Genomic DNA, 24199 nt, shown 5'->3' with positions numbered 1-24199 from the left:
CAGCTCAGAGTTAGAAACTCACTCCATAGACGTTTGAATTGATCCACAAGGGTTGTGCATGTAATTCCTGTTTCGATTTTAAAGCTCTTACTAAGATGATTCTCTTAGATTTACACATGAAGTTTAAGGAGGCAGGGAGCTATGTTTCATTGAGTTGTGCTTGTCTCACAGGGTTCTGTAAGACCCCAGGAGAAATATTTCTCTTTTGAACTTTCCTTTGCAGTGTAAAGCTCATTTTTATTCTTTCTGCTCCATAGTGGACTCACCCCCTTCTTGTAGTTCTAAATATAAAACCACTTGGTGAATGGCCACAGAAATCCAGTGCCATAATCTGTCAGGGCAGGAATTACCTTTGCCAGCATTCTTGCTTCTCACTGGCACATTAAAAAGCTGGCAACTCCAGGAGTGGTGGGGTGGATTTAGTTTGGTTTTCTCTAGTTTTTGTGGCAGTATTGGCTTGTCAGAGGCTGATGGAGGCGACTCAGCCACATCTGTTCTTTCAGTTGGAGGCAGCTAACATATCTCTTTATTAGCTTTCCCAGTTTTGTGAACGTTTTCAGGAATTTACTGTCTTTAAGATCTCTGCCTTTTTGTCAAACTTGATGGAAATATTCGCATTTACTGAGGAAGATGTAGATGTGCACACACAAAGAGGGTGATTACATAGCCTTTGTTTCCTTAGGAAAATTGGATAAAAAATATCCACTGCATTCCTGGTCCCCATCAGTACAAACCAGCGAAGTTGTCTTTCTTGAAACGCTTTTAATTGTGTCACAGTTTTAAAAGAGAAAGAGTGATGAGGGTTTGTAGTAAATGGGCTGGCTGGGTTTTTTTTTTTTTCAGTCTTCAGAATCCTTGACATATAACCTTTTGCTTATATAAAACACTTCAGCTGTTCATTCATAGGTTTAACTATGCTGAAGACTATTCAGTGGAAAGGAATCTTATTATCTCCAGCTTAATATTTCATTATCTGGCACAATATGAGGATATTAGACTTTGATTGCTGGTTCTCTTCAGAGATTACAGCATTTAAATTCTTATTCCCATCTGCATTTTAAACTTCTTCTTTTTTTTAAACTGGTCACATTTATGTTGCATTTAAATCTTGTCTTTCAAGTTTTCAGGTTCAAAAGTTTAGGTGCAAAATATTCAAATAGGGTTTGTCCTAAATTTCCCAAACTATTCTGATGTTTCACATCCTAACAATATACAGACATGGTAATGGACATCAAGGAATTGCAATGGTCATTCACTACACACCAATATCACACATCTGACCAAAAAAAAAGTCTGTTCAAGAAGAATATGATGACCTTATGCACCTAAACCTTTTACAAAACTATTAATCTGTGACAATGTCACCCAAAGTTACAGTAAATAAGTTACTGAAGTAGTTTTATGGGTCACAGTAATGTATCTGTTTGGAATCCGTTGTACTCAGACAGGCATATACATTTGCTGTAAATGGATCTTCAATCTCTGTGAATCATTTTATTCTTTTTATATACACTATAAAATTGCCATTTTTATGGCCAGGCTTGATGTATGATATGTCTGAAGAGCTGTATGAGTTAATTAAAGAATAAAGGGCTGTCCCTTCTGCTCTGTATTTCTGCTCATGACATTAGGATCTGAGAACCACTGTTGTGTACCACACAGAGATTTTGACTTTAAGGTAATCATATAGGTTGAGGAATGCATATTCTTATACTGTGCAGGGCATGTGACTGGGTCCAAAATTCAGAGGTTTTGTATCACCAATGCAAGCATTTGCCCTTCTGAGGCACAGAATCACTAGGTTGGAAGAGACCTTCAAGATCATTGAGTTCAACTCATGCCCTAACACCTCAACTAAACCATGTCACCAAGTGTCATATCCAATCTTTTTCTAAACACATCCAGGGATGGTCACTCCATCACCTCCCAGGGCAGACAATTCCAGTACTTTATCACTCTTTCAGTGATAGACTTTTTCCTAATATCCAACCTATATTTCCCTTGGTGCAGCTTAAGACTCTGTCCTCTGGCTCTGTCAGTTGCTGCCCAGAGAAAGAGACCAACCCCCACCTGACTACAACCACCTTTCAGGAAGTTGTAGAGAGCGATAAGATCACCTCTGAGTCTCCTTCTCTCCAGGCTAAACACCCCCAGTTCCCTCAGTCATTCCTCAGAGGGTTTGTATTCCGAGCCCCTCATCAGCCTTGTTGCCTCCTCTGCACGCACTCAAGCATCTCAACGTCCTTCTTAAACTGAGGGGCCAGAACTGGACACAGCACTCAAGGTGTGGCCTCACCAGTGCCAAGTGCAGGGGAAGGATGACCTCCCTGCTCCTGCTGACCACACCATTCCTGATACAGGCCAGGATGCCATTGGCCTTCTTGGCCACCAGGGCACACTGCTGGCTCATGTTCAGTCTGCTGTTGACCAGCACCTCCAGGTCCCTTTCTGCCTGGGCACTGTCCAGCCACACCGTCCCCAGCCTATACACTGCAGGGGGTTATTGTGGCCAAAATGCAGGACTTGGCACTTGGATTAAACTTTATCTTACTGGACTCTGCCCATCCATCCAACCATTCCAGATCTGTCTGCAGAGCCCTCCTACCTTCCAACAGATCGACACATGCTCCCAGCTTAGTGTCATCTGCAAATTCACTAATGAAGGACTCAATCCCCTCATCCATGTCATCAGTGAAGATATTGAACAGAATTGGTCCCAGCACAGACCCCTGAGGGACACCACTGGTGACTGGCCCCAGCTGGATGCAGCACCGCTCACCACCACTCTCTGGGCCCGGCCATCCAGCCAGTTCCTAACCCAGCAGAGTGCTCCTGTCCAAGCCATGGGCTGCCAGCTTTTCCAGGAGTGTGCTGTGGGAGACAGTCAAAGGCCTTGCTGAAGTCAAAATAGACAACACCCACAGCCTTTCCTGCATCCACCATGTGGGTCATTTGGTCATAAAAGGAGACCAGGTTGGTCAAACACGACCTGCCTGTCCTAAACCCATGCTGGCTGGGTCTGATACCCTGGCCATCCTGTAAGTTCTGTGTGATAACACTCAGTATAAACTGTACCAGAACCTTCCTGGCTACTGAGGTCAGGCTGACTGCCCTATAATTACCAGGATCCTCCTTCCCACCCTTTTTGTGAATGGGTGTCACACTGGCCAGCTTCCAGTCATCTGGAACCTCACCAGTGAGCCAGGACTGCTGGGAAATGATGGAGAGCAGCTTCACTAGCTCATCTGCCAGCTCCCTCATCACCCTGGGGTGGATCCCCTCTGGGCCCATAGATTTATGAACATCCAAGCGGCTCAGCAGTTCTCTGACTGCCTCCTCCTGGACAGGGGGACCATTCTGCTCCCTGACACCATCTACCAGCCCAGGAGGACAGTTGTCCTGAGGACAAGCTGTCTTCCCACTAAAGACCAAGGCAAAGAAGGCATTAAATATTTCTGCCTTCTCCTCATCTGCAGTTACTGAGTTCCCTCCTGCATCCATTAGAGAACAAAAGTTGGTCTTACCCTTCTTTTGGCTGTTAATATATTTGTAAAAACATTTTTTTTTTCTTTACAAAGTTGCCAAATTAAGCTTGAACTGAGCTTTGGCCTCTCTAATTTTTTCATACACACCCCAGCAACCCCCATAAATATTTCCTGAGAGACTTGACCCTCCTTTCAAAGATGATACATTTTATTCCTAAGTTCCTTCAAAACCTCCTTGCTCATCCAGACTGGACGTTTGCCTTGTCAATTCATCTTTCAGCACACAGGGACAGTCTGTTCCTGTGTCCTCAAGATCTCTGCTTTGAAGCACACCCACCTTTCCTGGACTCCTTTGTTTTTAAGGGCTGCTTCCCAAGGAACTCTGAATAAGTCTCCTAAACAGGCCAAAGTCTGCCCTCTGGAAGTCCAGTGTACAAATCTTATTGGTGCTCCTCCTGATTTCACCAAATATCAAGAACTCTATAATTTCATGATCACTGTGCCCCAAGCAGCCTCCAACCACCTCATCTCCCACCAGCCCATCTCTATTTGCAAACAACAGGTGTAACACAGCCCCTCCCCTGGTGGACTCACTCACCAGCTGTGACAAAAAGTTGTCCTCCATACACTCTAAGAACTTCCTGGACTGCCTCTGTTCTGCTGTGTTAAGTTCCCAGCAGATGTCTGCTAGGTTAAGGTCACCTGCAAAAACAAGGGCTGGTGATCCTGAAACATTCTCCAGCTGCATATAGAATAAGTTGTCCACCTCTTCCTGATTGTGTGGACGATAATAGACTCCCAGTAGGATGTCAGCCTTGTTGGCCTTCCCCTTAATTCTTACCCATAGGCATCCCTAAATTTCTTTGAAAGCTTCAATAGCACCCCAGAACACAAAGCAGAGTAGTTTCTATAAATAGTAATCCCGCCAAGAAAATGAATGTGGAAAAATAGGGCAGCAAAGGATCATTTAAATTCTGTCTGCTGCCATCACAGATGCTGTCTCATCCCAGTTAGACACGCACCAGAGCTCAGTCACATCTCTTTCAGCCTCTGCTTTGCTAAGCTCAGTAAAACAAACCCACAGCTCACTCTTGAGAGACAAACTCACCATTTCTTTGATCATCCTTCACCTGTGTCCACTTGAGTTTGTATTTTTGCACAGAGCTGGCAAACACTGCTCCCTAAACTTCAATCAGTGTTTCCCCAGGTTGCCTTCTGTGGAAGATCACACTCTTATCTCCTCGAAGGAGGAAATCAGGACCACCAAAATGGTTTAATGTTGCATCAGCCTTTGGAGGTGAATGCGTGTACCCAAACACCTGACTGAACTTTGCACAAACCAAGTATTTCCCAGTCAGTAGCTCTTGTCTCGTACCAGACCAAAGATGAGCAAAAATCCCATAGTAAGGGAGCATCTTCAATTTCAATTCTTTGCCTCTGAATTCTGGCTGTTGTGCATTAAATAAGATATTTTCTTCCTTTGTAACCGTGTGATAGAAGTTCCCATAAGCACTTTCCTTTCATCAAGAGAATATTATTTCAGGGAATATTTACAGCCAAAGGGAAGGTAATTGTAGCATAGGATGATCACTAGGAAGAGAAAAGAACGCCTCCTTATATTTACATTTTAGAAAGCATGAAATTCTGCTTCACTTACTCATCATTATCCAGTATGAGCTAAGACATTTGCAGAATATGCACTCTCCAAAACAGTTTTAAAAGATAAAGTATTTTGATTGCTCTGAAGTGTAGAACAATATTTTTTTCCTTATTAGTGTTAGAGAAAAATAGCACAAAAATGTCAGGAACCATAACTCATTGCTCTTTTTTCACATAACTTAATCATGTGCCTTCATTTTGAAGCCCACATCCAACAAAGTAAATTCACTTTGAATGACATCTTTAAGAAATTATCCTTCTTTTGTACGGTCTGTATTACTACTGGGCCCCTTCTGTCTTAGTTTTTTCCTTCCTGTAAATGCTCTTGTAGATGCAGATCTTTAATATCACATTGATACCTAGGTTTTCTCCTTGAGATCACTTTGTTGTAAGAGAAGAGGAACAGTCTTTACTTGTTAAAATGACAGACGGATACAACCTCTCACTCCCATGAGGCACTCATGGTTTGCTGCAAACAGGCTAAAAAAGCACAGTTAAAGAAATGAATACTTGAGATGGCAAAACACTGCAAGAAAGGTTTCAAATGCCATGCAGGTTATAGGTCTTTAAAAGGTACATGGATCTATCATATTCCTTCCCAGAACTCAATTTTGTCTGCACAAATATGACATACAACTGTCATTCCTCTCAAATATTAGGCTTATCATCTCCTTGCCCTTTACAGCCTTCCTCATGTCCTCTGTTAGCGCTAATAAAAGCTAATCCATAAGAAAAGGCTCAAAAGTCCAAGCAGACCAAGCTCAATTAGTTCTTTGATTAACTTCATAATTGAGCAATAAAGCCACAGAGTCAGACCTTCTTCAGCTGAAAGGGATGACAGTAAGGTAGAGCTGCCCAACATGCATTTCTGCACAATTTTATTTATTTCATAGTTTTTGTAACTTAATGAATGCATGCAGGGGTTAGGGGTGTATGCTTTGGTTAACACCAAGTAGGCTGCCCACAGCTGTTCCCCAAACCTCTCTTGGGCTTGTGACCCTTTCCCTGACATCACGCTTCCATTTCTAAGGTTTGGTAAAGGTATAGTCTGGGTGTAACACGGGCTTTTATTAGGAACACCAGAACCTAGACATTAACTTTTAAACCTGCTTTTAAACCTGTGGTGAGAATGTCCCTCTGCAGTGTACTGCAAATATGCCATCCTTTTTGAGGCAGCTCTGTAAAGCAGCATTGTGTTAAAGAGGGTGAGAAAATCAAGGATTTGGGCTGGTCCAGGAAAGGTGCTGAGACACCAGTATTTGGGAGTCAAATCCAGGTGTCTGTTCCTGCAGGGGAGAATCTATCCTTCTTGGCACAGTGTGCAGTATGTGGGGTTTTCCATACGTGTTCCTGCACTGAGATATCCACATAGACGAGACACTATAGGTGTTTGGAGATGAGACAGAGAAATATATTTATGAGGACTCTGCAAAGAACTCAGACTGGTTTTCAGAAGTTTTCTCCTGAAATTGAATATTCGAAAAATTCTCTCACAATAAATGTATGCCCATCTGTGATATTCACAGCTTGTTTTAACTTTATGATGCTGCAAGCAGACCTCTAATCTCAGCTGGTGCATTGTCACTGAAGAAATGGCCCTATAAAAGATAATGGGTAATTAATATAATAAAAAATTTCCTCAGTAATGACTGGGGATATCAGAACTTGGCTCATATTTCCTTTTGGGACCCTGGAAATAAAATTTTATATTTCCCAGCAAAAAAAAAAAAAAGGCTGATCTTTGTATTTTGAGTACATGCAACAACTAATAGTACACTTCCACAGTTTTGTAACATGCTGGCTGGAATTTAAATTCTTCCTTTACTAGTCAAGGAAGGAAGATCTGAAACATCCTCAAAGTCTAACAAGATGCTAATATGCTAAAAAAAGCCTTTGAATTAGCTTGTTTTAGTCAAAATATTGCAAGCGTTCTAATTCTAAGACCTCCAATGACACTGAAAAACACTCATTGACAAATGCTTCATTTTCTCTTAATAACACTTGCTTTAATGTTGCTGTAAATGATACCAACTTTGCCATAATGATACGGCACTAGCATTTAAAATCTACCTTCAATGGTTATTTATATTTTAAATTTTGCATTTTCATTTGATCCCATATGCTTTTGACAATGCTGGATTGATTTATAGCCAGCTGATTACAGAACACTGAATTAAAGTGGAATCTCAGGTACATTACAGAGGTGAAAGAGCAGTTAGATCCTATGCAACACCTGAGCTAATGTCTCTTTTCTAATTGAGTGATAGTCAGGCAGTTTGCAGTGCCAGCAAGTATGGTTAAATCAAATTGACTTTTAGTGTTAGACCAATGGTGTTAATAGACTGGGTTCACTGTCTGTAATGGATATGGAAAGACAAATACATTAAAAGCAAAGGTCATTCTTATCTTTTGCTCTTGGCAGCAAAGACATAACTGTACAAAGTTCATTTCCCCTCCAAGAAATTATCGTTTCTACAGTTTATCTCAAATGAGTTTGGTAATGAAAATCTAGAAGGATTTTTTTTCTTTCCATGTCATCCTCCATAACTTAAGATTTATCACACTTATACCTGGATGTATTATTTGCCTTTTCTCCTCTTGCTCAGATGGGTGTATGAGTTTGTTTTCCTTTTTATTTTTGCTTACAGAATCTATTATAATGATCTCCTGATCTTTGAGTCAAGTGCTAATGTATCAACTAATGAGCAACAGTGGGTCCATGTGTGGGAAACAGGAAGAGGCTGTGAGTTGTCTGGAGGAACAGAGCATGTGGTGGGAAATATGGACCATTGCTTCTTTCAGCAGTCAGAAAGAGAAATAGGCATCCTGGTGAGCTTGAAACACTATTCCCCTGCTGAGCTCATGAACTTTTTGCCAGTGGTAAAAGCACGTCCTTTCCATGTAGCTGAATAATGTGGGCAAGGGAGGAGTTTTGATACTGCTTTCAGCATTCAATTTCAGGCACTGAGGGCTGCAGGAGTCTTAGCCCATTGATTTGTGTGGGGCTTGCAGTCTGCTTGGGATTAAGTATGTGTGTGACTGTCCTGGCTCAGGATGGCAACCAGAGAGCTCTGAAACCTCATGAATTGTAGATTAATAACAATGCAGGTAGCAGTTAGGGTACAGAATAACTTTCTTCAGAACAGTGAAAATGATGCATGTTTACAGCTGAAGTTTTGAAGCTCTGATGATGAGGCAAGATGAAGGGAGTTGCATTTCTGCAAGGACTTCAGCAAAAGACAGCAACAACATCTCATGCTAAGAAATAAGAAAAAGATTTTGTCAGTAAATAGCAGGATCCACTACCTGTTGTCTGATGTTGGCAATGTCTGATTTGTTATGTTGTATGTAGGTCTTTCTTACCCACAATAGGCTGCTGAGAGCCATCTGGGCAGTGCCATGCCCCACACCAAGACATAAATGCAGAAAGAGAAATTCTTCTGGGAGTCTGATCTAGTAATGGGATCCATGTGGGATGTGCTTCAAATCCTGACAGCACCCACAGGATGGGACAGGAAAGAGTTCTCTTACTTCTGTTTTAGAGCCCTCTGATATGCCATACCTGATGGCCAAAATTCTGTGGCAATTCATCGTTCTCTCCCTCAGTGCTGCGTTACCAAAGGGCTTATCTCCAGTCTCAGACTCCATGGTTTGCCTTGCTGGAGGAAAGTAACTCATGGAGGGAGTAATTTATGTGTGCTTGGGTTTAATGAGTTGAGAACAAGCAGTGCTCTGTGCAGTGCTGCTGAATCCAGGAAGGGCTGCATGATCCTGCTTGATACAGTTTTTTCTAATAGTTTTATTTTTCCCACCTATAGTGCTACCTATTTGTATTAGTTTGAGTGATTAGTAATTTTTAAGTGCAACTTTCATACTCTGCCTCATGAATTCCAGTGATTCTACCATGCTGTAAAGAAACATTTTGACACTGTAAGAATGAAACTTTTGCTAAAACATTTTTTACATTAATAAAGGTAAAATTTTAATATGGTTTTCATGGTTTAATTATGGACCAGGTACAAAATTCTGTACATTTTGACTGTGCAACTAACATTCCTTACTTGATTTAGGGAGGACAGAATAACCAGCAAGCTGAATAGGAAAAGAATGGAGTTTCTAGCAAGTTAAAAATGCCATGGTTTGTTTTCCACTAATACCAAGAGAGATAAAGTTAATCTGAAAGTACACAGAAATTCACATTTACAAAATCTGGTCTCCACAAGGCCGTGAAATCCTTAATTTGTTTATTTCTCCCAGAAGAATATAAATCACTGTTGCATCGCCCAAATGTTTGTGAGTTTATCAAAAGGAGAGTTTATTCAGCATTCATTCCATTCTGTCATTAAATCCTCTGGATTATATGGCTGTTGTTGTCTTTTAAATTCCTGATAAATATGTTGCTGACAGCCAGCTGTTCTTTCCAATGCATCATAACCAACCATCCTAGAGTAGATCATTAGTCTGCTTGCATCCATCTATTTATTTATGCCATTCAGGGAGATTACAATGGCCATCTGCAACTGTGGGCACTTTTTGTTTTGGAGGAATGCACCACCAGTGGCACAGGAATGTGAGGGATGCGGCATAGTTTCAAGGATATCAGCTCTCTTGGAGTGAAAAGGCTTGCGGGCTTAGTAGAGGGACACTTTGGTGTCTCTGGTGGCTTCAGCCCCTTTTCCCCTGAGGCAGTTTTGGAGCCATGCAGACTGATGACCCTACGTGGAGCCTCTTGGGGCTGAACCCCCAGGCAAGGCATGGTGGAAATGCCTGGCCCATCACACCACCTGGTTATCCCTGGAAGCAAAAATTTGGGTGTACAAAAATTCTCAGTTATGGCAAAGACTTTTCCCCCGCATACTCCTATGCCACATTACATATTCTATTGTTTTATAGAATGTAGGATGTCCTTCTATTGTTAAATAGAAGATGAGAGGTTTCCAGATTTTCCCCCTTGGCAGCAAACTGAATTTTCCTGCTGCTCTTTTGACTTTTCAGTGGTCTGAAGCATCAGGTTTGGTTCACTCGCAGTTCAAGCTGTCAGACTCCCATGTACAGAGCAGTTAGAGTTTGTTTCTGCTGGGGAAATCGAACAGTACGTTTTCCAGTTTACAGCATTCAGCCCACATGTTTTTTTCTCAGAAAACAAGGGAATGCTGCCCTTTGCACTTGTAATTTAGAGCAATTAGTAAGGAAATGGTGCTTGATTTTAGAGAAAGAAGCACACTGAGCAACTCATTCCTAAAAGAAGATTAGGAAAGGAGGCTTACTTTGGGAAGTAATACATTTTTATTCCTGGTGTAAACATAAATATTCAACACTTTTTGCCAATCAAAAATCAGAAGGGAGAAAAGCAGTGATCTTTGGATTGAATTGAACTTTTTTTTTCTAGCTTATGCTGAAATGCTTAATATTTCAGCTGTGTGTGACATGCAAGTAACCTGATAGATTGGTTGTATTAATTGAAAAATCAAAAAAAACTAACCCAAAAAAAATCCTAGCTGAGACATTTTATTTTCAAAGAACAGATGGCTTTCTTTACTTACAGCTGTAGAATATTTTGCTGCAACATAAAGGCATATAGTATATCCTCTGGGGATGAAGGAAAATGAGATGGAGAGAAAACGTTGCAGGGAAAATCATTAGAAGCTCTAGAAATAATAGAAATACCAGGCCTGACTTTTGGTACCACTAACCTTTGTTGGCTTCAGATGACAAGTCCTACTTGAGATCAAGGCATCAGCAGGACCCCTACTTGCCCTGAGTTTCCCACCCTCCTCCTCATGAGGACAGCAGCAGGAGAGCCCCATCTGCAAACATTTCTTGTGGCAGAGGACGTTTTTTATGTTTTCTCTACCAGCCTGCCTGGCTTAACCTTTTGACCATCCTTCAGCTGCCTCTTAATGTGACCATTTTATCAATGACTGCAGTTAAAATGGCAGTCAGTTTAGCCAGCTCTGTCTGCTGCTGCTTGAAATTTTATGTATTGTGACCTTCTTTGTGCCCTTAATTTCTGCTGAAGATGCTCATCTCCTTGCACTGTAACCAATGAATCAATTTTATTTTCTCTGAAATAGAGAGATTTTTTTTATTTTTTTTTTTCTGGAAGTGTTGGAAGGGGGGCACAAAGCAAAGTTCCTCCCCCTGCTCCTTATCTGGAATAAGAAAACTCCTGCAGTTTTTCCCTCTTTGTAACTGCCTATTGATTGTGTATGTCAACTGTACATCTGTGGGCGCTGAAGGATTTTGTTTCTTTTTGCTCAATGATATCTAAAAAGTGACTGCTTGAAGGACTGCTGAGAAGCGGGGGTTTTGTCCACAGGTTTTATAACGCATTATTTGAATCTAATTATATCAGAATGGTGCAATTACACAAGGTATTTCCTTTTACTTGTTTAGGTATTGTTTTTGGATGATACATACATCTGCAGTCCCAAGGTCCCAGAACTGCCGTAGGCAAGATTGCCCCATACTGCCTCACACATGGCCAGATTTAGTGCTCTTGCAGGAACTGTTTGCCATTAAATAACAGTAGTCATTTTTCTGAGTGTTTGATAGCAGTGGATGCTGTCCTCACTTCTGTTGGTCTGGGCAGTCCTCTGCCACTGAGAGCAAGTCTGATGTGTGCCTGAATGAAACAGGCTGGGAAGGACTAAAAGAATTGCCTAATGAATGAGAAGCAAACATCAATTACTTGCTCAAGGATAAAAAAGTGTTTGGTAGGCTACTTATTTAGATGGCTAAGCACATCTTGCTTCAGCATCCTGGCCTTGCACTTATAGCACATCTCCTGTCCTATCTATGACACTCCAGCAGTTCAATGAGGGCTTGTGAAACTTCTGAAACTGCTTGTCGAGGCCAGGCCATCAGCAAAGGAGCTCTGAAAGGAGGTGGTTGAGATGGGCTTTGGTCTATCATGGATTCAGAACCATCAGCACTAGGGTGGGGCAGTCTGTGGGGACTTTAACTCCTGGGTATGATTGCTGAACGCCCTCTGCAAGGCTTACACACTCTTGACACCCTCAGTCAAAGTCCTGTGTGTGCCCTTAAGGATCTGGCTATCAGGCCAGATATCACAGTGTGATTCCTGGGGTGTCCTGGGCGGGGCCCAGAGTTGGTCTTGATGATTCTATTGGGTCCCTTCCAACTCAGCATGTTCCATGATTCTGTGATCCAGTAGCAGGTCATGCAGTAATTCCCTATGTAACTTGCATTACTCATTGCAAGTCTGTCATGTGTGTGAGTGACAATTATTCTAAAATTGGGATTTCCAAGCCAAGTGCAAAAGTGTTCGAGGTACAGCTTCCAGCAAATATTTGCATGTGATCAAATATATTATCTCTTTATTTAATTCTAGATCCATAATCAAGAACCCCTTTATTAGATTTCAGGAAATCTTTATTGCAATTCCTTTTCCTGGGAGAGGTGCCCAAGGTTCTGCGCCTGTGAGCAGAAGCCTGAGGGAAGTAAAAGTACTTCTCAAATTACTATAGCTCTGTTTAGTTTGTCCCTGTATCTGTAAAAGCACAATATCTATCTTCCTTTCACCTGCTAGACCCTGCTAAGTAGGAAAATGTGTCAAACATGGAGGAGAGTGTTGCTGTTTCTGTTGTTACAGATTTATGATTTCATAGCAAGATACTAATGCGAACCTGGAAGAATTAAACCTCTACTTTTGCAGAGAGAAGTGCCTGAGTAGCTCCAGCCCTTCAGAGGTGAAGAGCAAAGGAAGCAAGGAGAAATATTTTGAAGCTAGGCTCAGATAGTGCCAGGTATTGCAACTCACTGCTTCAAGATTTAGCTCTGTGCTTGCAACTGGATTAAGGTGGGATGTTTGGCAAGTCTCTGAATATAGATGAACATTGTGCTTCACATTGGAAGGATACCTAAAAATGGCAGCAAAGTATTAATGCATATATGGGAAAACAGGGCTGGAATTGGTTAAGAGTATACAAAAGACTCTACATCCTCAGTGTTTTGAAAGGAAGGGGTTTTCCTGTGACATAATTGTGTATATCAAAACTCTAAAAGCTAAGTAATTAAGAGTTTGAATGACAAGCTTACAAGTCCAATGCAAAGCACCCTCTGCATAGAGATAATGTAAACCAGAGGGTGGAAGAATACAGTGTGTGTGTATATGTGACAAAAATTCCCTGATGGTTCAAGAATAGGTGCTTTGTTTTTCATTAGATACAATATTGGAGATGTGTCATCTTTAATCCATTTCTGTCAAGCTCAGTTGTCAGAAAGAGTGAAATTTCTTTCAAAAAAGACATAGCTGCTAATCCCTAAAAGCACAGTGCAACCACATTCTGGTCCTTCCAGATCTCTAATCAATGTCTCCTTCTGCAAAGATGCCCAAGAACCTTGGAAATGGCCTCATAATATCAATAGAAAAGATTAAAAGTACCCTTTTCCTCCTATTCCTACCTTGAGGAGAGGGACACCTTTTTAAATATTTGTTTCTTTTGTAACTTAGTGTCACAGTTTCATCAGTCAACTGAAAGCTCATCAACTTTTCAGTATGAATTAGAGTTTTAAAAATGATTGATGTGGTGGTCTGTTTCCTTTAGAGCCTGTCTTGTAGTGCTTTAAAAGAGTCCCTGTATGGTGAAACCTGCAATTTTGAAACAAAAGCCTTTTCCCATTGAGTATGGTCAGGTATTCAGAATACTGAAAGGAATCAGTCATAAAGCTGTGTTAACTTTTCACAGGAATAATACTATGTGTTAGGAAAAGACTGGCTAACAGTCAGATTTCTTTGACAAAAGATGTGAAGTTTGCTTTTTTAAATAGGGGATTCATTAGTATTATTGAATAGCCTTATCATGCTTCTTTTAACTATAAGTGATTTTCTCATACTTGGTTCCTGAGTTTTCAAAGGCTTCAGAAGTTACATAAAAGCAGGTACATGATAGAAGACTGGGCATTGTGGATGTGTTAATATATGGCAGATTTGTTTTTAACCTAAGCATACATATTTCAGGACCCATTATCATGTCTTTTCTTTTGATGAAGTGGTTTTAGATTGACTATTACATTCCAAGGAAATTCAACACTGATTATTTCAGTCATACAGTGACCAACACTCCTCACTTGGACAACTGTTCATCCAGCTGGACAAGATGGAAAAATAAATGTGCTCTCAAATGTCTTCTCAGGGAAGAACTGGGTGAAAGGCAGTATCTGGTGTGCTACACAAATGAATAACCAAACATCAGGACTCTGATAAAGGCATGGAACAGCTCGGCTTTTGGAGCTGATACCTGCAGAAAGAGTTGTAAGTGAGAGTAACAGGTGGCAGAGGATATGCAGTGACCATTAACATAAACATAGTTCTGTGATGCTAACCATGTGTGATGTAAAAATCACCTTTAATTGTAGCTGTACAGCAGCCTCTGTGCACTCACCTATGATAAACCAGACCTTTCATAAAAAAATATTGTTAATATAGGTACTAATCTCTGTTCTGTGACAACACAACACTTCATCTACATTTATTTATTGAACACTGGGATAGGCATAGAGTGTGTTTCTCTAAAAGCTTCCATGAATGTTAATGACAAGGAATATCACTTGTAGACAGCACTTGTGCCTAGGAAAATATAGAAAAGCCAATAAAGCATCATGTGAAAAATATTAGCTTGCTGAAAAGCTTTTTATGGTTCGAATTAATTTTTAGTTCAGCAACACTTGTTAATCCTATAAATAGATAAATAGTCTCTTGCCTTCCTATAGCTTTTTTCCTCTTACTGTGTGCTTTAGAAATCTTCACATTCAGTGATTTTTATTTTATTATATTTAGTTAACACTGCAGGCTCTCTTTCAGAGAACTGCTTTGATAACAGGCTGTTTTATCTCAGTTCCTAGTGCGATAAAAGCCAATTTGGAGTCACTTACTTTATACAAAACAATGCAAAGTACAAGATATTTTCATGATAATAGCAACTTTTAAAAAGGATGACCATCTGCCTTTATTCACGTCCCCTGCTTTCAGTGTCCTTTTGAGCTCCATTTTCCCTATGGAAAGATGAAATCACAGAGATCATATTCCTGTCAGCTGCGAAGATGTGGTAACCATCTTATAAGACAAACATATGGCTGGGTCTTAAGGGCTTTTTCAAACTGGGAATCCAAATATAGGCTGCTAAGTTGTGTACAGAAGCATCTGCCACGTCAGTTCCCCATCACAATGCCTCCCTGCACCACCAGAAAGCCTGAGCTGGTGCCTGCTCTTTTCCAGGTTGGCATTTTATGGCAAGAACCAACCTCAAAAATGCAGAGCTCTGTATCTGAAGGCTTAACTTTAGACTCCTTAATCTGAATATTTTAGGAATAATTTGGGACAGATGAGACTCATCCATGTAGAGAGTTCCAGCAAAATCCCAGTTGTAAGCTACAGGGTGAGCATGGATAGACCTGGAAGTTGAGCAATCTCCCCGTGTGGAACAGGGAGTGATTATTTTGAGTTACACTTTAGTCCCACTGGCAATGCCATTGACACAGTCCTTATTGGGCAGGCCAGGAAGGATTTATTTATTTATTTATTTATTTTCTATCTATTTACTTATTATTCCATCTGATTTATTTCTGCATTTCCTGACCACACTGGTGTCTAGTCCCTGTATCTTGCTTTATTTGTGGTCTCTTGGTTCCGATGGCTTCCCTCCTGAAGAGGGTTAAGTAGGAGTTGCTGCATACATGGATCTGTAGCAGCTCCTCATGGCTAACCAGAACATGTTTCCAACTTCAACCACTTGATTTTCCTGCTGTTCAGTGCTCCTGCCCTCCTCCCTTTTTGGAGGAATGTTGTCATTTGCCTCTGTGAGCTGTTATGGCTCATTTTGGAGGTTGATTTCCTCTGACCTTGAAACATGGTGGGATTCTGGTAGTGGGGTGGTCTTGCCCATGCCTTTCTTCTACTGGTGGCTCTGGGAAGTGAGGTCTGCACTTAAGAGAAAACAAAGACAAAGGAATTTGCAGCTGACCACTTACTTCCTCATCAGCCCCTCATAGGAGAAAGACCTGGATATATAGAGCTTAATAAGGCATATTTCTCCAGGTAACTAACACAATTATGAGAAATTTACTCATTAAAATTTTTGTGCGAAAACAACTGTTTTGGTTGAAAATGTGCATGGTGCTTGTGGGCTAAAATCACTGTTGATGTTTTTATATAATAATACTTCTTTTAACTGTATGGGTTTCTTTGCTTGGCTTTTTTGGTGGTCTATAAGCAAGGTCTCTGAAATATTTATCAAAACAAAGACTGGTGATTTTTATAAACTTTTTGTTTTGAAGAAGAATATGCCCCCCCATTCCAGGAAGTTAGTTTACCTTTTCTAATTGCATGGAACTTGCCCTGAAAATCAGAGGAGGATGTGTAGGAAGGTAAAGGTGCAGGAAGTTAGATTTATTGCTATTTGTGAGGCCATTTAACACTGTTCAGAGCAGTTTTAGCTCATCAACACCCCACTGGTGAAACTCAAAATATCTATCATGTTTATCTGAGACAGCCTTCTGCAATGTATCTTCATCTGTTCTTACCTAGTGTTTGCTCTCACCCTTTACTTTACTTTTTACCTTACTTTAAAACTTCAGTCATTTACTTCAGGAGCCAAAACTCTTTTCTCCCTTACCCCATGTACTGAATAACCAACTAATAAACAGGGAGTAAACAATTCCAGAAGTATTTCCTCCACCTAAGCTGTTGAATAGGAACCGTGTTCCTAGCAATTGGAATCCCACTGGAAATATGCCTTGAACAGACTTAAAGCTGCAGCCATTGCAATCAAAAGATTAATAGATAAGTAATTGATTTTAATAATTTACTCTCCGACATGGACTATTTTAAAACTTTAAGATTGCTAAAATAAGACATTTAATAAACACGAAGGGAAAAGCATTTCAGTAGCTGGATTAAATAAAAACAGACAACCACCTTTATTCACACATATAACATTGTCTGGGAAAAAAAGAGTTTTAAAAATATTTTTGTTAAGTATTTGATTAAAGAGTAAAGAAAATAATTTTTCAAAAATAGATCTTTATTAGCAGTCTGTGTCAGAGAACTGGATATTCACTTTGATTGGGGTTTTCCACTAAGAGGAATAAAAATTTTGTTTCACAGGTTGCAAGTTAAAAAATATGGAAAGTGATGTATTTACATTACAAAGATGAAATTGAGTTACAGTGGCTACTAGGAAAAATGTTGCAAGCTAGAAATTAGAAGAGGGAGGTGAACCCAATTTACCCAGCAAATTAACTTTGTTAGAGCACTTGAGCTGGCGCAAAGATAACAGCGCCTTTAGGAGACAAACTGCCTGCCTTGCTGGTGTACTCCAGTGTTTCTCTAATGATTATAAAATTCTCTAGGCAAGATTTTTTTCACCAGCCTAAGGGCATCAAATGGTATTGATAAATGTGCAACAGAAATAGAATGAAAGCTGGACTCAATGCCCTAATTCTTCATATCCGAATACCTGCTGAAATAGTTCTAATTCTTTTGCTCTGCCTTACTAAAATTGTGCTCCTGCATGACATGGCTGCCACTGATTTGCAAACAGAGCTACTCAGTATTTCCAGGACTTGAATAACAAGCCCAGAGAATCCCTTAAAAAATAGTATCCTGGAAAGCAGAGTAGCAGATAGAGCCTGGCCAAGATGAAGGGGAGCTGAAGCCTGTCAGCAGTGTCCATCAGAGGCAGTTCAGATATGGACTGAAATGCATTTGGCATCTCTTTCCTGTTTGATAATGAGCCATACTCTGTTTCACCTTGTGCCCAAGGATTTCACACTATTTCATATAAGTAAGGTGAACAGTCAGGCACTGAAGAAGGGGATCTTAATACTCTTGTTGGTACAGAAGGTTTTCTGCTATTTCCAGCCTGTTCAGTGTGAGAAAGGGAAGTGTGCCTCAATGATGTACCCAAGATTAAGCCTCAAATCAGTTACAACATGGGAAGCGGCCACAAACGGTCCCCTTGTGGGATCATGGGGCTGATCTGCCCACCTAAAAATAGAAGAATGACAATCCTCTTTGCAGTGAGCAATTTAAGCTAATTTGTATTAAACAATTTGCTATGAGATTTGATTAAAAAAAAAAAAAATAAAAACTTTGTGAAGCTAGACTAAACAGTGTTCACAGAATAGTGGTCATCCTTTGACGTGACTCTTTAGAGGAGCTGAGGCAGAATGTGCTTTTTCTGTGTAGTTTAATAAAAATAAGGCTGTGAAACATGATGCAAAATCCAAGACTCTCCTCAACATCTAACACTCAACCTTAAAATTACCATACCTGAATGTGGCAGACGAGTTGTGTTCATTAATTTTAGCAGCATCTGTGCCCATTTACACCAGCTAAATATCTAGCATTCAATATAAGCAATTTTCTTGTCCCTTTTCAATTAGCTCCATTACAGAAAATCAAATTAAATCATATCTTTTAGCAGGAACCAAGAATTCAAGAGCTAAATTTTTGCATTTAATTAAAACCTCTTCATCTTGAACTGTTAATTTCCTGAAAAAGATATCCAGCAGTTTTTGCTCTGATCCACATAGTTCCTGAATGAAATGGCTGATTTACTCTGAGTTGGCTCTTGAAGTGTACACTTAGGCTCCAACTCTGGTGACAATCTCAGAAGATGATGGGAATCATAGCTGCTTTTCTCCTCACTTCTGGATAAAATCTCTTCAGATACAGCTTGTGTTTCTTCTGGGCCCACAGAGACATCTGGATGACCATCAGGAAAGCAAAGATGCCAACTAGCAGGGAAAAAGATTTCAAGAAAAGGATCATGTGTGTTCTTTCAGTGCCTGTTTCTGGAAATACAGTAGGGTTTATGGAAATATTTGCAGTCTCTTCTGTGGGCAGAGACAACACAGCAGTTCCTCTTAGCCTGGCAGTTGCTGATACACCCTAGCCGAAGGCTCAGCCTCCACCTCAGAATTCACACACATGACCTTCACATTTGTTAGACACACCCTGTACCACCACTGACTCCACCATAAATCCATAATTCACAAGGCCTCCTTGGCCATGGTACTGTCTCAACCCATGGCTTCTCTCCATATTTCTAGCTTACTTCTGAAGTACAACACTTTGTTTCTACTACTGGCTGCCAACCATGACAGGGAGCTGTGCTCTAACTCCCTGCTGTGTAGAGGGAGAGCTCGGCCCTAAAGCAAGCAGACAGTAGCTGCCTGATTCAGCAAAAAGGCACCAAAGAGGGGATAATTTTACTGCACTTGCATTTGCAAATTCATTATCCTTTGGTTAATGTGGACGTAGTTAATCAGAAACATCCATTTGGCATCCAGACAAGTTACATCTGGGACAATTACAGCAAGAATCAGTGTGCTGCAAATGTTTCTGCTCCTGCCATTGTAGGGACATTGTCCCCAAACTTTCAGATCATTCCCATACCAAAGCCTAAAATGCAAGAACATTTCATCTTTTGAAACAAAATTTCAATTTAATTTTTGCATGATGAATTTTAACCCACTTTTGAAATTTGTTTATTTTCCATTTGTAAGCCATGTGAGGCTACTTCTTACAAGTAGTTTTTATAGATTTCTATTTTGAAATGGAAAAATAATTAAAAAGTTAATGTTTTGGAGAGCTCAGTCCCAGGGACCATATCTTTGTGAGTGTTTAGGTCTCTAAGGATGCAGCAAAGTACTGAGGAAGAGTCACAAATTCTACTAAGCAGGCTGCTCTTACGAGCATCTTGGAGGTTTATCTCATATGGCAAATTTGATGGAAATATTTCATATACTATAAACTTTTTTGGCAAATCTTAGATTTCTATAATTCTCTTCCATGAACACTTTAAATGCTGTCTTCATTCTGTTTCAAATTTACCTGGCAGAGTTTGTGTCATCACCGTGAAACTAATCCAAGACCCAGCCTGTTGCAAAGAAAAAGGCATGGTTAATTCTGTATTTTATGTAAAGCAAAATGGCAAGTTTTCAAAAGCTCCCCATGAAAAAAGAGTGTGGTACTTGTACTGGAAATGGGAGAGGAAAAATAGTAAGAAATTAACCCCCCAGTGTGCTGGATGGGGTGAAGAGATGGGTGGAAAATCTTTAGATCACTGGGGTGACTGTAGTGGAGGGAAATATAGACAAAAGTCCATGCGATAGTGATGTGAGGGAAGAGGAGGGCCTGGTGGAGAAATGTTTGTGGGAGAAAGGAGACTCTGATATACGAAGCACGAGGATGGATGTGCAGAGGAAATTGCGTGGAGGTGTTGCAGATTTTCTGCAGAAAAAGGCTGAAACAGTAACCACCTACCCTTTGCACATAAGCAGAAGAAAGTCATGTACCTCATATGTATAGTTGGGACAGGATACCAGCAAGAAGAGCCATGTGAAGGGGTTGTAGGTTGGACTTGGAAAACAGGTTCTGTTTCCTTGTGAAAGGGAAAAAAAGGGTGGGGAAAATCAGAACCAGTTTCAGTACAGGGAGGGGGAACTGAGCCTTATCACAGCCTGCCTACATAACAGCAATCCCCTGGGCCAATGCTCTCAGGGTACAACCTGTTAGAAAAGTTTCAGTGAAATCTTTTGAGGTAGCAAAAGCTGTATTTATCCCAGTGAGAAAGAACTTAAATCAGTTGTCTGTCTCTTGCTGCTTTTAAGCTGAATTAAGCCCCTTGCAAGAAATAACATAAGCAGTTTCCTAACCACAGGCATGAAAATATTCCAGAATAGAAACTGACTTCTGTATGTGAAGTTGATCATACTGTGGTATTTTCTTGAATAGGGTGTTCTAGTGGGGAAATTACACTATTAGGGTCTGAAAACATATTTTACTTTCTGGTATATATCATATAATCTTTATTCTCATGACACAAAAATGCAGAAACTCCAACCTGTTAAGAGCATACATATATACTGTGTAAGTATTCATGAGTCTTTCTCTGTGTATTTGAATATATGCATATACATCTTTGCCTGAGATTAATGTGTCTAAAAACTCTGCTATATAGTTTAGAAGTTTTTGAGACTTATTTAAAATGAAATACATTGATGTCAGTCACCAGCATGCTTTAAAGAACTTCAGTGTTTAAATCCATATTTAAATTGCAGTTATGTCTAATTAAGATAAATTTGCTATAAGTTTTGAAACAACAGCAGTGTTGCTAATGTTTCCTTGTCACAATTTTTTGAAGTTGTTAGACCAATGGCATGGTTACTACTTCATCTTTCTTTATTCAATGCATGTAGGTACATAAATTACTGTACAGCAGCAGAAGATGGATAGGTTAAGGAACAGGAATCAAAGACAGACCTGTGTTGGTTTGGTGAGCTAAAGCTACGTTGATAAAGTGATTTCCAGCTTCACACATCTGCAAGACATTAAAAACGTATTCTCAGTCATATGCCTAAAACGCTGTGACAATTGTGTGCAGTGCATAACCAGAGCCCTCCCCATTACAACTCAGTCTCTGTAACCAGGAAATATGTATTCAAAAAAACAGCCTGTGATCTCTGTCACACACACAAGTGTCCAGTGAACACTGTGGGTGCAGCTTGGGGTGAAAGCCCCTGGAACATCTCCACAGAGCTCTGTGCAGCCCGGCCTTCAGTGGGGTTCCTACGCCCAGCACGTGCAACATGTGTGGCCCTGGGGAGGTGAGGGAGATTTCCTGTCTCTAAGGAATTCATCAAGATGCTCTTCTTGATTTTTTTCTGGATTTAATCCAAGCTGAAAAGAAGCAGGTGAAAAGCTGACTTCTGGTTTTGTAAAGATGTCACAAATTAATGTCCCCTACCCCTCTTCCTACATACACTTTCAAAGGTGTTCAGCAGAACAGGAAAGAAAAAAAAAAGGGTGATTAAAAAGCAGTATGTTGCTATTGGACACGAAATGAGTACACAGAAGCTTGGTAAGTTGAAAAGAGAAAAAGACTTACTCTTATTCAAACATCTGGTATTTATAGAATTCTAAAGGTGACCATTGATTGGAGGATGGAATTACCACTTCTCCAACCACACTGGTCCAAAGATCAATCAATCATTTCTCTTCACTCATAGAGATATATATAAACTATTCTATTTATACATGAAATTGTGTGGGAACTCTGACTTTCAAATATGTAAACATTATTAGAAGATTAAAGCATTTTTATGAGAACTTTAAAACTTTCAAAATAGCTATGAAAGAAAGCATAACACTTTTAAAAATCAGGGCAACAGTAGTAGTCTCTAAAATGCAGACTGGTTGAATGGACAGTAGTCAGGGATTAATAAAGGAAAGGAGCCAGTACTATTCCTGGTTCTGGAACTCTCTGGTTGTGCTGTTTCCAGCCATAACCAATTTCTCAAAGCTGGTCTCTAGCATTTAAGTATTTCAAACCTTTGGGAGAAGTAGTGTTTAGCTCCATTTGGTTATACAGCCTGTAACGTAGGCTGATTTCAGATTTGCTTTCAGTATTTCATCAGTTACAACTGCTGAAGAATGAAAATCAATATTTACCCATATTTAAAATGGGAACTGGTAGGAAAATCAGTTTAAATTCCTGAAGATGACCTGTCATCACAACTATGAAATTTTATGGTTTTCATTTTTCCCCTACTCTGTGAAGAAAACTGAAATGGTGTATACAGTACAAGCTCAGGCTGAATTGAACTTTTTTCTTTATTTTTGGGTTTGAAGACTGATTTGTCCTCTCAAATTGAAAAAATGCAGTGTTAATAAAGTTCCTTTTTCTTATATAGTTTGTCATTCTATATTTTGCAAGGGTCAAAAATGATTAAGAAATTAAAACAAGAAGGAAAATATTAAAACCTAGAGATATTAGAAGTGTGAAGTCACTGTCATTTTGAAGTCAATTCTGAAAGTCATCCATAACAAATTTTTGTTAAAGCTAATTGAAAGAAATATGCAATTTCATTTTATATTGAAATGTGCTATTATCTGAAAGAACATTGTAGATAGAAGAATTGCTGAAGAATTTTCCCCTTTTTTGACAGAGATTTTGTGGGGTTTGTTTGGAAGACTTAAATCAGGTTCATTCATAAATAGACCTGTTATTAGCTGTTATTCTGCATGGGTAGGTAGTTACAGTTAAATTCTGCTGTCCTTTTAAATTCTTTTAATTCCAACTAACTGACAATCCTCTACTATAAATACCAGATGTAAAGCACTAAACAGCCAGAAAATGAAATCCCACTATAAAATACCGTATCAGAAGCTATAACTCTAAGCACAGCAATGGGCATAATTTTAATTTACATACTTCCAATTATGAGCTGGGAACGTGATTTGGTTTTTCTGATTGCTATTATTTTAAAGAAATAGGTTTTGTGGTTAGAAGTGGTTTTGTAAAACACTATAGCTAATGAGATGACTATAGTATTGTAGAGCAAGAGATATTCACACACTTTAATTAACCCCTACTAATTCTAAATAAAACAAGCTAAAGGCATTTCTGCAGGGATTTTTATTGGCTTACCTTTGACTCTGCAGCTGCATTCTGCTGTGATTAACTCTTATGTCCCTCTTTAGACATGTGACTGCTAATGTTCTACATTGATAACACTGCTAAATTTAAGCTAGTCCTCTGTTTATCATATATAAAATATAAGGCAGCAGGGAACAGCATAGAAAAAGCTGAAGCTATTTATGATTATAAAATATTGAAGCCTACGTACTGTTTCCCCTCTTTCTATTCCAAGTGTACCCTATGAGAAAAACATCCCTGCAAAGCTTAATTTCTCTAAACACGAGAATCTTTCAGGAGGACCTGCAGAAACTCTTCATATTACTCAGTACTACTGTTTACAGCAGCTTCAGATGTATACACTTAAATCAAGATGTGTAATAAAGACAAGACTTAAAAGAGGGTTAAAACCAATTAATCTTCCAAATATTTTATTCATATGTTTTAGAAACCTGTGAAAACAGCTCAAATTATTTTATTTTGTATGTTGATGTTTTAAATTCATTGTCTGGGAATCTGCCAACACAAGATCTGAAAGGCACAGGTCTTGAGTTTCCATGGGTAGGGAGGTCTCAGAAGAGCTGCAGGAATTCAGAGCCTAGACCAGAT

The 24199-nt window shown here is 39.7% G+C and overlaps 1 protein-coding gene and 1 long non-coding RNA gene across 15 annotated transcripts in view; one reads left to right on the top strand and one right to left on the bottom strand.

Moving 5' to 3' along the window:
* The window catches only part of LOC137472496 (uncharacterized), a 198296-nt gene that overhangs the window by 118145 nt on the left and 55952 nt on the right, over window positions 1-24199 (top strand). The window lies entirely within an intron of this gene.
* Window positions 17168-24199, bottom strand: part of TECRL (trans-2,3-enoyl-CoA reductase like) — a 60027-nt gene continuing 52995 nt past the window's right edge. For all 3 annotated transcript variants that reach the window (XM_068187625.1, XM_068187624.1, XM_068187623.1), the window contains 4 exons: window positions 21436-21493; window positions 20469-20554; window positions 20005-20050; window positions 17168-18905 (listed from right to left, as the gene is read on the bottom strand). In XM_068187625.1, coding sequence (XP_068043726.1) covers window positions 18778-18905; window positions 20005-20050; window positions 20469-20554; window positions 21436-21493 — 318 coding nt within the window. In that variant the 3' untranslated portion in view covers window positions 17168-18777. The remainder of the gene's footprint in view (window positions 18906-20004; window positions 20051-20468; window positions 20555-21435; window positions 21494-24199) is intronic.

The sequence above is a fragment of the Anomalospiza imberbis genome, chromosome 4 (genome assembly GCF_031753505.1).
Source record: "Anomalospiza imberbis isolate Cuckoo-Finch-1a 21T00152 chromosome 4, ASM3175350v1, whole genome shotgun sequence".
NCBI lineage: Eukaryota > Metazoa > Chordata > Aves > Passeriformes > Viduidae > Anomalospiza > Anomalospiza imberbis.
Note: the sequence above shows the minus strand (reverse complement) of the source record. Positions and strands in the feature narration are given on the sequence as shown.